The 13164-nt window shown below is 43.3% G+C and overlaps 1 protein-coding gene across 11 annotated transcripts in view; it reads right to left on the reverse strand.

Annotated features, from left to right (window-relative positions):
* Positions 1–6085: 6085 nt before the first annotated feature.
* Positions 6086–13164, reverse strand: part of Msi2 (musashi RNA binding protein 2) — a 366999-nt gene continuing 359920 nt past the window's right edge. For all 11 annotated transcript variants that reach the window (XR_003735493.2, XR_003735492.2, XM_028878220.2 and 8 more), the window contains one exon: positions 6086–11308. Coding sequence is in view for 4 of the 11 variants with exons in the window: in XM_028878220.2 (XP_028734053.1) it covers positions 11247–11308 (62 nt within the window). In the remaining 7 variants the exon portion in view is untranslated. The remainder of the gene's footprint in view (positions 11309–13164) is intronic.

The following is a 13164-nucleotide window of genomic DNA, read 5'->3' on the forward strand; positions in this document are numbered from 1 at the left end:
GAAAGGATTTCATTGCCTTTGAAACAGACACTGTAACTTTCAGGAGGAGGGAAACACCATCCTGGTTCAGATCACCAGCAATCATGGCACATCGACCAGCCATTACACTCTGGGTCTGGTTTTGTTTTCTCTGTGTTTTGTCAACATTCACATGCAATCCATAGTAGGAATATATCGGAAGTGGAACTAGTGAACAACACAGTAAAAATCCTAACTAACTAAAAGTCTGTATTTGTTAGCAGTAACCACACAGACCCCCTGTATCTACAGAACCAAAATGAACACTGTTTTTATGACCTAATACGCCCAGGGAGCCTCTTGTGAAAGGTGTGTCGACTCCTGTGCTGGGTTGATGACTGAATGAGGAGTCGGGAGAGCAATTGTATTGATATTTGGAGTGATGGTTTCAATGAGATGTCCTGCACAGTTTTGGGCATTTGATTATTCGACCCCCAGGGGGCGGTGCTGTTTAGGGAGTCTCGGGAGATGTTGGAGGAAGTACGGTACTTTGGGTGGCCTTTGAGTGACTTGAGCCACGCCCAGCTCACTCTGTTTTGGAGATGTGAGCTCTCTGTTAGCTGCTTCAGCCACACTTCCTCTGCCATGACGGTGACGGACTCTTATCCCCCTGGAACCATGAGCCCAAATAAACCCTTCCTTCTTTAAGTTGTCTTGGTCATGGTATTTTATCACAGCAATAGAAAAGTAATGGATACAGATGGCATATTACAAGAGCTGGGTCCCAACAGGCCATGATCTAAGAGTTCCTGTTTCCTTAGCATTTGGTATGAAATGGGAGGACAATTCCTCAGGTGTCTGATGAACTTAGTCTAGTTAAGAGAGTCTTTCCCATTTAAAGAGGGATAGTTTTGTCAACTTGACACAGTTTAAAATCACCTAGGGAGTCTGAATTATTGTCTAGATCAGGTTGGCTTATGTCCATAGGAGACTGTATTGATTATGTTAATTGATATGTGAAAACCGAGCCCACTGTGGGCAATATCATTCCCTGGGCTTGGGTGATGAACATGAACAGAGTGCAAGCATGCGCGCATTCATGGCTCTCTGTTCCTGACTGTGGATGTCACATGACCATCTCCCTCAAGATCCCGCCACTGTGGCTTCTCTGATATGATGGACTGTGAGCTTAAAACAGCAAAATAACAGCAACAACACCCTTTCCCCCTATATTGCTTTTGTAGGGTAAGTCATCACAGCAACAAAGAGAAACTAGGACAGTGTTATGTCAGCTTATGTTATGGAGAAGACAGTGTTCCTAAGCCTTTGCATTTCAAGGCTGTATTAGTCTAAGAAGGTGAGGCGCCTACAGGTTAGTACCACTCTTCCTATTTGATTTATTTTTATGTAAATGGGTGTTTCGCCTCCGTATGTCTGTTCACCATGTGTGCCTGATGCTTCCAGAGGCCAGACAATGTCAGAAACCCCAAAACTGGAGTCATAGACATTTGTAACCTGGCATGCGGGTGCTGGGAGTCAAACTCTGGTCCTCTAGAAAAGCAGCCTGTGCTCTTAGCCCACTAAGCCATCTTTCTGGCTCTGGTAATTTTGCTTTTTAAAGAAATAGGTAGACAGAACAAGGGCAAACTCCACAGACTGCGATAACCATCACATGAAGCTTTTCTCTTCTCCCAGCTACTGCTCCCAAATTCCCTTTAAAGATGCTAATTTAAAATGAATTTTATTTCTGAATATAGGAAATCATGCTTTTATTACTTAAAAAACATTGCATGTGTGATCACAACATTTTGCATGTGGCAGTCAGAGGGCGGCCTGTGGGAGGCAGGTCTTTTCACATGGGTCCCAGGGATTCCACTCGTCTTCAAGCCTGGCAGCAGCAGGTAGGTACCTTTAATGCTGCGCCATCTCGCCAGCCCCATGCTTCTTTGGGAGATCTAGAAATAACAAGTAAAGCCAGAATCCTTTTTGGCAACCTATCCCAACCCTCCCATTTAATCTATTAAGATGGAATCGCCATTACTGAAATGGGAGGATTCTCTCCTCCCCTTCTTTCAAAAGGGCTTCACTCTATAGCCCAAAAGGGCTTCCTGCTTCAGCCTCCTGAGTGCCATGATTACAGGTGTGTGCCGCCAATTCTGGCCACATCTGGCTAGAGCACCAGCCCTCTTCTAAAGAATACTTTTCTACTCCTAAATTTTAAAAACTCTCATCTGTGTATGCTTACGTTTTAAAGTCAACAAACACTGGATTTATGCGATTGTTTTAGTGAACCAATCGGTTTCTTTGTATCCCCTCAGCCCATCCTACTTCCACATTTCAGGCTTTTCACCCCCCATACTCCCACCTTGATGATTCATGGACAAGTTTAACTGCCCCCCCCCCCCCCGCCACGCTCAAGTGAACATGACATGGTCTATATACATGGGCCACATGTATGCATATGTAGTTTTGTCAGCTTTGCCACAAAACTGTAAAAATCTATTATTTTACTAGCCACTTTGCTTTATTCAAGTGTATGCCATACATCCTGTAAAGCCATCTGATATGAGTCCAGAGTCACTGCTTAATGGCCATTTTATCTTCTACGTGAGTGGGCCTTGGTTTCTTCAATCACTTCTCTAGTGTTGAGGATACAACCATTATTATAGAGCATACATATTTTTAAATAAAACTTGCCTGTAATCATTTTCCAATTATATCACTGGTTTTTATTACTGGAGAAAGGCTACTAATTTTTTTTGTGTATTTATTTTGTATCCAGTCACCTTACTTTTTCACTAACCAGTCATCATCTTTGTGTATTTGGTTTACTAGAGTCTCTCCACACCTCTGGGAGAATACTCGTGGGTTTGTTGCTTTTCTGATGCTTACACATTTTATTGCCTTTGCGTTTGTGTGTGCGCACCTGTGTTCATGTGGAGGCCAGAGGTGGACATTAGGTGACCTTCCTCAGTTGTTCTCCATCTTAGTTTTCGAGACAGGGTCTCTCACTAGAACTGGCTGACTCTGCTAGATTGGCTTGCCAGTAAAGCCCTGGGGTTCTGGGTGTAAACTACCAAGCCTGCTTTTTATGTGGGTGCTGGAACCAAACTCATGTGCCTGCGTGGAAAGCACTTAACCTATTTATCTATCTCCTCAACTTATATTGCTTTTAGGAACTCTATGACAAGATTAAACATCAATAATAGGAGCAGTGCCCCTACACAATCCTCCCTCCCTCCCTCCCTCCCTCCCTCTTAAGCACTCCTCTACTCTTTTAGAGACAGGATCACCTGTACTCCAGGCTGGCTTCTCACTTGCTATGTTGTGAAAGATGACTTTGAACTTCTGATCCTCCTGCCTCCACCTCCAGACTGCATGTTACCACAACCTTTTTATGTGGTGCTGAGGATCAAACTCAGGGCTTCTTGCATGCTGGGTAAGCAATTGAGCTATAGCCCAGGCCCCATATTCTTATTTTAATTTAAATACCATTTAGGATATTCATTAATGTTGGATTTAGTAAATAGTCTCTGCTGTACTGTATGCAACTATTTTCATTTCCTATTTCTATGATGTTTTATTTTTATTTATTTTATTTACTTATTTATTTATTTATTTGAGACAAGGTTTCTATGTGTAGCTTTGGAGCTTGCCCTGGAACTCACTCTGTAGACCAGGCTGGCCTCAGACTCACAGATCCCCCTGCTTCTGCCTCTTGAGTGCTGGGATTAAAGGTGTGCGCCACCACTTCCTGGCAATCTATGGTGTTTTAATTAGGAATCACTGCTGTAGTTTTCAAATACATTACTATGATGTCATTTTCTCTTTTACTTATATATAGTGACTTATATTAACAGATCCCTATTATTGACATGCTCTGCATTCTTGGAAGAAGTTCTAATTGCTCTTATTATATCCTAACACACTCTGGTTTTACTTGTTAAAACCGTATTTGGAATTTTTGTGTCTGAATTCCTAAGTCTACAGTTGCATCTTTAAAAAACCTTAGTTATGTACTAGGTTTTGACATCAGGACAATGTGTTCTAAAAACAGAAATATTTTCTGTATTTTTCTATCATCACAACCGAGTTTTGGCACTGAACTTATCAGTTAAATAAATCCATTTGTAATCTCGTTGGATCGAGTCAGTTTTTCCTTTGACCACTCTTTTAGTGCTCTTTGTGGTCAGTTTATTCTAGTCTTCCACTTCTTAATGGGTTTGGTCATTTGTTAGGACATTTAAAAATGCCTCTACATTTTTAATGTGTTGCCAGGGCTGGTCACTTTCTAGCATCCTTAAAAGATTGTGTCTTGCTGGGCGGTGGTGGCGCCCGTCTTTAATCCCAGCACTTGGGAAGCAGAGGCAGGCGGATCTTTGTGAGTTCGAGGCCAGCCTGTGTCTTGTCATTACATGAAACCCTGTTGGGCACTTTTTGCCTTGAGCTCAACCTTGTCCGACATTCCTGTTCCTATTTAAATCTTACATTTGCTTATTTTCTCGGTCTACTTTTACTTTTCAGCCTTTTGTGTGTTCTGCAAACACAGGAAATTTCCTCTGGCCACTCAGTAGGTGTAAGGTCATGGGCAGTGACCTTTAAACATTGAGCATCAAAACTTCAAGCACAAGCAGGGGTGAAGCTGGGGTATCACTGCACCCCTGCTCACCCACTCTCTATTTAGGCTCCTGGGCAGGGGCTCCTTTGATTTGAGCAATGTGGGCAAGGAAGATGTTCGGATGGACTTTCTCAGGGGCCAGGTTCACTTCCCCTGCTCGGAACTCCTGGGGTTCTGAAATCAGTTCTCATTAGTGTTCAGTCTTTGCAGGACACCAGGAATGATTCTTTTCTATGAGTCCTGGAAACCTGGTTGGGGCCCTGAGGGAATAAAGGCAGGACAGACACACCGACACAGACAAGCTGGGGTCAGGTGGGCCGTGTGCACTCTGATGGAGTGGCACTCACTACTGCAACAACCCAGAGGTCAGCACTTTTATTTCATACAGCACGTTCATTACGTACAGCACAGAGGGAGGAGTTAGCTGGTCTGTGAAGGAAGTCTCTGTGAATGAGGAGCCTCAGAATGCCAACACTGAGGAGGAAGAAGCAGCCGCTAGTTTCTGCTCACACTGAGCAGCCATTAATAAACACTCAGACATGCTGTGAACACTCACATTCTGACAAGATGAAGGTTTTGCCAGTTTCCCGTAGGTCTCATGCCATGGTCCTTGACAGGGCCATGTCCATGACAAGACACATCCACTCAACTTCATTTGCTCTTTACACATCCACTCAGGGCTTTCTCGGCTCCTTACAATCTCCCACTGTTTTGGAACATGGTCGAGTCTGTTTGTGGACACACGGGAGCTGAGCCTGGCTCCAGTCAGAAGCCTGAGGCGCATCTTTCCTCCTTCAAGATTTGGGTGTAAGCCCTTAGCATGAAGTGAAAAACAAGAACGTGGAGGGGAACTCTGTCCCAGGGCTGTTTTTTCTGATGAAGCTGCTACTGGGAAACTCAAAGTACAAACTGATGGCAAGGCTGTTTACCTCTAGGGCCCTATAGCCGGGGAGGGGAGGGGTGTGTGCTCATTCAGGCCCGCCTGGGCTGTTTGTTACTTGTTACCACCAGGACATGGATTTGCCTTTAAGGAGCTGGACCTCCTTTTTCTTTCTATAATGAGAAAGTGGCAAGTATTATCCGTGATCTATCCTTCTGCACCATTAGTCTGTGATCCTAATTATTTCTATTAAGGCAACTCTGAAGTCTTTGGGGGCAGAGACCAAGCCAGTAAGCAGGACCAGTTGGTCCGTTTCATACCCTCCCTCCACCTGGGCCCTATGACCACAAAAGTGCAGGGATCTGCCCACAGGTCCTGTGCATACTGCTCATCACTTAATTCCAGGTCTGCTCTTCCATCCAAGTGTTCCCTGGTCACTCCACAAAAATGGCTCCTTGAGAGGACAGGAAAAGGTCTCTTTTTTTTGGGGGGGGGGGGCTGGAAGCCACCTGACCAACATTCATGCTGTGGGGTAAGAGCATGAAGGTGAGACTCAGTGATACCCCCAAACCCCAGAGCAGCTTTGCCCACCCCAGCCTCTGCAAGTGCAAGAACACTACACGACTCTGTTCAAAACAGTTTATTTTATTATTTTTTTTGTCAGACACACACATTGATTTCTGGACCACAGTAGAGGATGGAAACCTTTCACAAACTTATTTATTTGAAAATACAAATATAAAATTATACTTTCCACATCTGTGATGTGAGAGACTGCCATCCACATAGTAATTTTTTTTTTTTTACAACAGGGCTTTAAGAAAGCCACACACAAAGACCTGAAAGATGCTTGAGATATATATATATATAGATACATATATATGTATATATATATAAAAAAAATACTCACTACCAAAGTTCTCATCAGTTTCATACTAAAGTATAAAAGTAAGGGTGAGGTCAGCCACAGTGCTAGGGGAAGTTTTATTTAGATACATTTATGTCCACATGAAACGCTTAGACCTGCATCCTATTACATATGGAATTCTGAGTTTATAACACCATGAATGGCAGATTGGCTAGCCCACGCTACTCAAGAGCACATTCACAGACTCCACACAGGGTGGTACAGTATGTACAGAATACAGCAGTAGGAGCCTTCCATGGAGGCTCTGGAACTGTCTCTCAGTTCCACTCCCCTCCCCCCTTGTGCCCTGCCTCCCGAAAATGAAGTCCTATCTGAGACAATACCTTCTGATCATTAAATAGCCGTGTTTGGATTGTGGTTGTTCCCCGAGAGGGGTGGGTGTTATTTATATGTTTTTCTGTTTGTCTGCTTGTTTGTCTTTGTATTTTACTTTTTTTTTTTTTTTTTTGGTGAGGAAAAAAAAAAAAGAAAGAACAGAAGAAAACCAACTTAGACAGGATTAAAATATTGCTTCACTTCCAGCACTGCCTTGTGTAGTGTCTGTGCCCAGGACTGGGCTCAGGTGACATTGGTTTTCTGCTCTAGCTGAGGGGGGGGGGTCGGCTTCCCAGCGTTCAATGTGCTCACCCGCAGCCTCTCTCTGCCTGGCTGGCTTCTGCCTTCCTTGGATGATCTGGTTAGTAAAGCACAACCAGGAAGAAAAACAAAGCCAAAAAAAAAAACCCCAAAAAGCAAAATCCCTCTGCCCTCCCTCACCTGCCCTCCCGAGTTCCCTCTGCCCCTGTGTATCACTTCCAACTGAGAGAGAGAAGTATGAGTTAGTGTTTCTTTTGTAAACAATTTCATATGCAATATAACACAGAAAGCATGGCTGACCGTCAATAAAAACAAATGTGGTAAACTATATTGCTTTATCCTTGAAGATGCTGCAGTAAGTGAATGGCAGAATGGAGCGGTGTGGTAGTGGTGGTGGTGGAGGCGAAAAGTCCCTAGCCCGCGTTTCCACTAACGCTCAACATAGCGTTTGTTTTTCTAGTCGGAACCAAAAAATACTTTCTCCCCAAAACTCTCAAATGAAAAAAAGAAATGAAAGAAAAATCCCACCCCAAAGAAAAACAACCCCCCCCCAAACAAAACTGAACACCTTTCAGGTCATGAGAACCCACAGTTACCCAATGATTTTGTGTACTAGTCTAGCAAGATGTGTGTGTAACACTCACTGGCTGTGAATTGCTGTGCAGCGAGACATTTAGATGACAACAATCGAGCCATGCTACCTTAAAGCCCAAGCTACAAGTTCAAATTAAGAGAATGGTTATGAGGGATTAAAAAAACAAAACAAAAAAACCGCAAAGGCCTGTTGGGGCTTCGTTTGAATCAAGCCAATGAGCGATGGGGATCGAGTGTGAGGCTGTTTCATTTCCCAATGGGTATGAGGAAGGCCACAAACCACACAGGCAGAGGCTCCTAGGGAGGAGACCCATCTCCACCAGTCCCACATCCAGGCTGAAGTAGGAAGAGGACCAGGAGTCACTGCCACTCCATCCCCCCTCTTGGGAGGAGAGGAGCTTGGGGTCTCAGGCAGGTGGATCTGGAAGCCAGAGAATCCCCTGGTGGTTATTTGATAATGCCACAGAGGTGCCATTAGCTAAGAGAGTTTCTCCCCAAGGGAAGGTGATAGCAGGTCCCCACATTCGCTATTGAGCTTAACTGAAACAAAGACAGGGATGGACATCAGTGTTAAAAGAATTTACAAAAATCGCTTAAGATGGAGTTCTAGATGAAGAGGGGTCGGGGGACTAATGTGAACCTTAACCTAGGTAGCCACTTGAAAACATATCAGATGTTCACAAGATTTGTGCTATGGGCTACTGGGTCTCTTCAAAATGTATATAAACATCTAAAACATATTCACACAGATTATCAATTTCTTCTGAGCATCCTTAAAAAAATATTTTTTTCTCTTAGTAAAATCATTTTAATATACCACACCTCCCTCTTTTAAAAAATAAATTAAAAAAATCCAGTTTTGCATATCTAGTGTTTGCATTTAAGGTAGTATGGCACACCCCTTCACAGAGAGGGGGGCGGGGACCTACAGAACGCCGTGGAATCTGCCGGCATTTGAACATTGTGAGACCTTGGGTTAGTTGAAACCACATCAAATCAGCAAAAGTAAAATTAAATTTGAACTTGGAAAAAAAAAAAAAAAGGAAAAAACTGCCCCCAAATTATTAGTATTTTTTTCTTTTCATAAATAAGGAAAGTTCTATCCTTACTGGTCCTAAATCTGAATAACTATGTCTAATTTTTTTTTAAACCTTAATTACGTTATTACCTATCAATATGTACTAGAAGAAAGAGGAGAAAAAAAGTCACTACGCTAATACCAAGACAGCACGCTTACAAGAGAGCCATATTATACATTATTAACAAAGGACGGTCAACAGAGAGTCACTGTGAGGTGATGGGGACGTGGAGAAATGGACAGGGGCTGGGGGACAGGACGTCACCAACATGGACAAGGGAGGACTTCATCCCCTAGCCAGACATGGAACTGCTGGGAACCTAGTGTCGCCCTCTTTCTCTTCATCGATGTTTTTTAAAGTAAAACTTCTATTTTGTTATTTGATGACTTGAACGAGTTTCGTGTTTTAAAAGCATCCAGCATTGTACTTGGTTTAGTTGTTTGGAAACGTGTAAAAACAATAACAACAACAACAACAACAACAAAAAACCACCCCAAATCCAAAACCTTCCCAAACAACCCAGCATTTTATTTTAAAAACAAAGAACATGATTTCCTTTCTTTCTTTTTCTTTTCTTTTTTTTAAAGTTGCATTTAATTAGAACAGAAGCAGGGTGCTTTACTTTCTTCCTGAATTAGCTTTTTGGAGACTTTGTGTGAAGATGCTTTTGCGCTACCGTGTCTGTGAATGTCTATGTTAGTCTATTTGTTAGTAAAATTTATAAAAATAGGAGTGCAGCAGTTCTTTATAATAAACGTCGCATTCAGTGTCTCATACTGGCTGTGCCTTAAGTACCAAATTTATAAACGTAACAATTTAAAAAATATTAATAAAATGTCAATATCACATTTTAAAAAAGAAAAAAATATATATCCACACTACAATATGCTTGAATGCCGTCTACTGAGCTGAACGTCTACAGTTGCTGTTGCCGACCTATTACCAATAGTTTAAAAAAAAGTTAAATTAAAAAATATCCTTCATCCTAAGTGTCTTTCCCCAACCGAGGACCATATATTCTAACAGCCAAATGTCAAACATGTGCAAACAGGAAACTGTCAGTTTTTCCCCCAGTCACAGTGCAGTGATGTTTATACTTTTTATTTTTAAAATTCTGTTTACATCTACAATAAATTAAAAAAAAAAAACTCTTCCATAGCCTCTCTGATGATACTTGCAGCACTGAGGTATCAAAAAAAAACATATATATATAAACCGAAAGGTTGCTTCCCTAATTTGTAAATAGAAAGTGAATGAAGAAAGGATGCATTCATGCAGGCTTATCCACTCCTGGCCCATGGGCCCCCTTCTCTGGGGGCAGGATTAGGGACAGAGTGAGGAGAGAGGCAGAGTACCCTAGGGACCTTTGGAGGTGCTGAAATGATTGGACAATATAAAATGATCAGATATTTAAAAATTAAGACTGAAAAAGAATGTCCCCACCCTGCCCTTCCCCTAAGCCAAAACAGGTGTGCTTTGAAACTTTAAATATGTTAAATATTAAAATTGTAGCTTTGTTTTTTTTTTTTTTTCCTTTAAAAAACGTCTTGGGAAAAGCAATTTTTCATATTTTAAATAAAAATCTAGCTAGACCATAACATTGAAGCTGTGCACAGAGAGGTCGCTAGGCTGGCGGGGTGCTAATACGGTTCTTAGGTCTACCACACCAACAGAGACGCTAGGAGTGGAATCTGGGTGGCCCTGGCAGCTGGGTGCTCTTGTGTTTTAGTACCGGCTTCCTCAAGGTTCCCTCCCCTCCCTTCTTCCAGGGCACCTAACTGCCTGGGAGCAACTCCCCCACAAAAATATTTTTGATTCTCTTTCTTAATAGTTTCTATGTAATTAATGGAATTATATTTACAACATTTTTTTGTTTGTTTTTTGTTTTTTAGAATTCACAATTTCAAAAAACCTTATAATATGACCTCTTTGAACAGAAAAAGAAAAGCACTCATAGAAAAGGAGGACCCTCAAAACATGGCCGTCCTTACCTTATTGCCGAAAATAGACTTAGGTTAACAAAGAGACGTCACAAAAATGAACTGCTAGAGTCTGTTAGGCAGCCAACTGCAAGTCACTTCTACAATGCAACAGAGAGAGTCTATGCCCACCTCCCGCTCCGCACATCACAACTTGGCTTCAGTGTGTGCTAAAGTCCCAGATGAAAATTCTTACAGTCTCAGAATTGGTACCCAAAATGGAGAGTAACATCACCATCTCAGCATCCTTTAAAAGTGAGAACAGAACCAAAACAACAAAACAAAACTCTTCTTAAAGAAAAAAAGAAAACTCCTTAATATATAACAAGTACACTATGGTTAGCTGTGAACTAGATATTAAGCTACGGTGACACCAGGCTAAGTCAGAAATCACTACCAAATGTGATTCAGGGAGATTTCAAAGGAGAAGGGAGAGGGAGGAAGGAGAGGGAGGCCACCAAGAAAAACAAACAGAAGAACCAAACCAAAACCATGGGTTATATACACGTTTAAAAGCTGTTGTCTTATATTACAGCAGGGTGGTGAGATGAGACGTAGTCAACCTTCAACCCAAAGTGTGCCACTCTGGTTGGGATGAGGAGTGAGGCTGGTGGGGGATCCAGGTCTGAGGACATCACCTAAACAAAGGGCCACTCAGAAACTTCGCCCAGTCTTGCCTGGACATCCAGGTATGCTCTGCAGGGCAGGGAGGTCAGGCGCGTCCCGAAGAGAACAGAGAGCAGGGAGGGAGGGAGGAGAAAGAGAACATTAGGCACACATATGCTTCCTTCCGAGCTCTCGACTACAGTGTCAAAGGACTAGGTTGTATGCCTGTGTGTGTGTGTGAGAGTGGAACTGGCTGGTTCCTGACTTCCCAGCTTGGTAAACCAGGTATCTAAGCCATGCCTGATGCTGGGAAGGGGACAGGCAGGTCTGACATGGGGCTGGAAACCCCCTTTCTGTTTCAATTTTTGGTTTTGAAGCTATGTCTAAGAAAAGACTAAAAAAACTAAAACAGAAAAAGGTGTGGTGGCGCACGCCTTTAATCCCAGCACTTGGGAGGCAGAGGCAGGCGGATCTCTGTGAGTCCGAGGCCAGTTTTGGTCTACAGAGTGAGTTCCAGGACAGTCAAAGCTGTTACACAGAGAAATCTCTGGTCTCGAAAAACAAAAAAAAAAAAAAAAAAAACCAAACAAACAAAAAACCTAAAAAAACAAAAACAAAAAACCAGCAGCAAAACAAAAACCAAAACAATCAAACAAACAAAAACTACCATTGACTGAAAAATTTGTACTGAGAGATTATATACTAAGGGACAGATGCAACTACTTAAAAAACAAACAAACAAATAAAAACTTAAAACAAAAACACAACACAAAATCCCAAAACCAAATAACCAGTTCTGGTTCAAGAAAACCAAAACAGGCCCAGGATTCAGGCTTGCTGACTGGGTTATCCTGGGTTGCTTGCGGGCCTGGGCTCTTCTGTGGGTGGTACTAAACGTCAGAGGGTCACTTCTGCGGGAGACAAATGATGTGCCTGCCTGGTCTTTCACAGCTGCTACGCAATCGTGTGGCTGGACTGGCAAGGGTGGCCTTAAATCGTGCTGCTTTCCTGGCTACTTTATCCTTATAGCCTGGGGCCGGCCTCTACCTTCCCCATGGTAAGGTCAGAGCAGCCTGACGAGGAGGCGGGGCTGTGGGGGAGGAGTGGACACAGGCCGCTTCAGTGGCTGGCCTGGGGGACATGCTGCGCCTAGGCACTCTGAGTCCCTCTTTCTTTGATAGTTGAAGCCATCTTCAGCCCTCAAAGAGTTCTCGGTCCTCTCTGTCCACCTAGCTCTCAGAGGAACCTCACTGTCCCGGAGCCCCCAAACCCAGCTTAATTAGTAGCGAATAGCTCTCTTTAGACCGTTAGTGGATTCTGGCTCTGCCAGTGGTGGTGGTGGGGGCAATGGAGGTAAGGATGGGAAATTCATACACAGGGTTTATTTGGTTAAGAGAGGCAGTGGAGTTAGTCGGGCAGCGACACAGGAGGAATCTAAAGGATTTGTGGAGCTCAACTCAACTGGGTTTCTCAGATGGTCCCCATCCACTACCCAGCCTCGGTGGCCGTAGGGCGGGGAGCAATTCCCCAACTCCTCTCCACCAGAGAGGACAAACCCAGTGCCCCCTGCCCCAGCTCCAAGAGTGAAAAGTTAATGGGATTTTCCAAGTAGGATCTATTCCAAGGCCTCAGCCATCACCTTCCCCTCTTCTGGAGAGACACATTACGTGCATTCCCATCCTCCAGCTTATAGGCCAACACAAGGCAGACCTCGGGCTTCCGTGAGGATGCCAGCCCTCTGCCTGGTGCGCTTCCCAAGCATGGCAGATACTCATTTTTGGAGGAGGAGGAGGAGGTGGTGGGAGGCTTGTTACCTGCTCTCCTCTGTCCCACCACCTCTGTATTTCCATCAAAGTGATTTAAAAATGTTTAATTAACTCGAGCTCAGTTGAGAAGGTTAAGAAACTGGCAGGGATCCAAATTCACGTTAGGCAGGTGATGTTGTT

The sequence above is a fragment of the Peromyscus leucopus genome, chromosome 8b (genome assembly GCF_004664715.2).
Source record: "Peromyscus leucopus breed LL Stock chromosome 8b, UCI_PerLeu_2.1, whole genome shotgun sequence".
In the NCBI taxonomy this organism is placed as follows: domain Eukaryota; kingdom Metazoa; phylum Chordata; class Mammalia; order Rodentia; family Cricetidae; genus Peromyscus; species Peromyscus leucopus.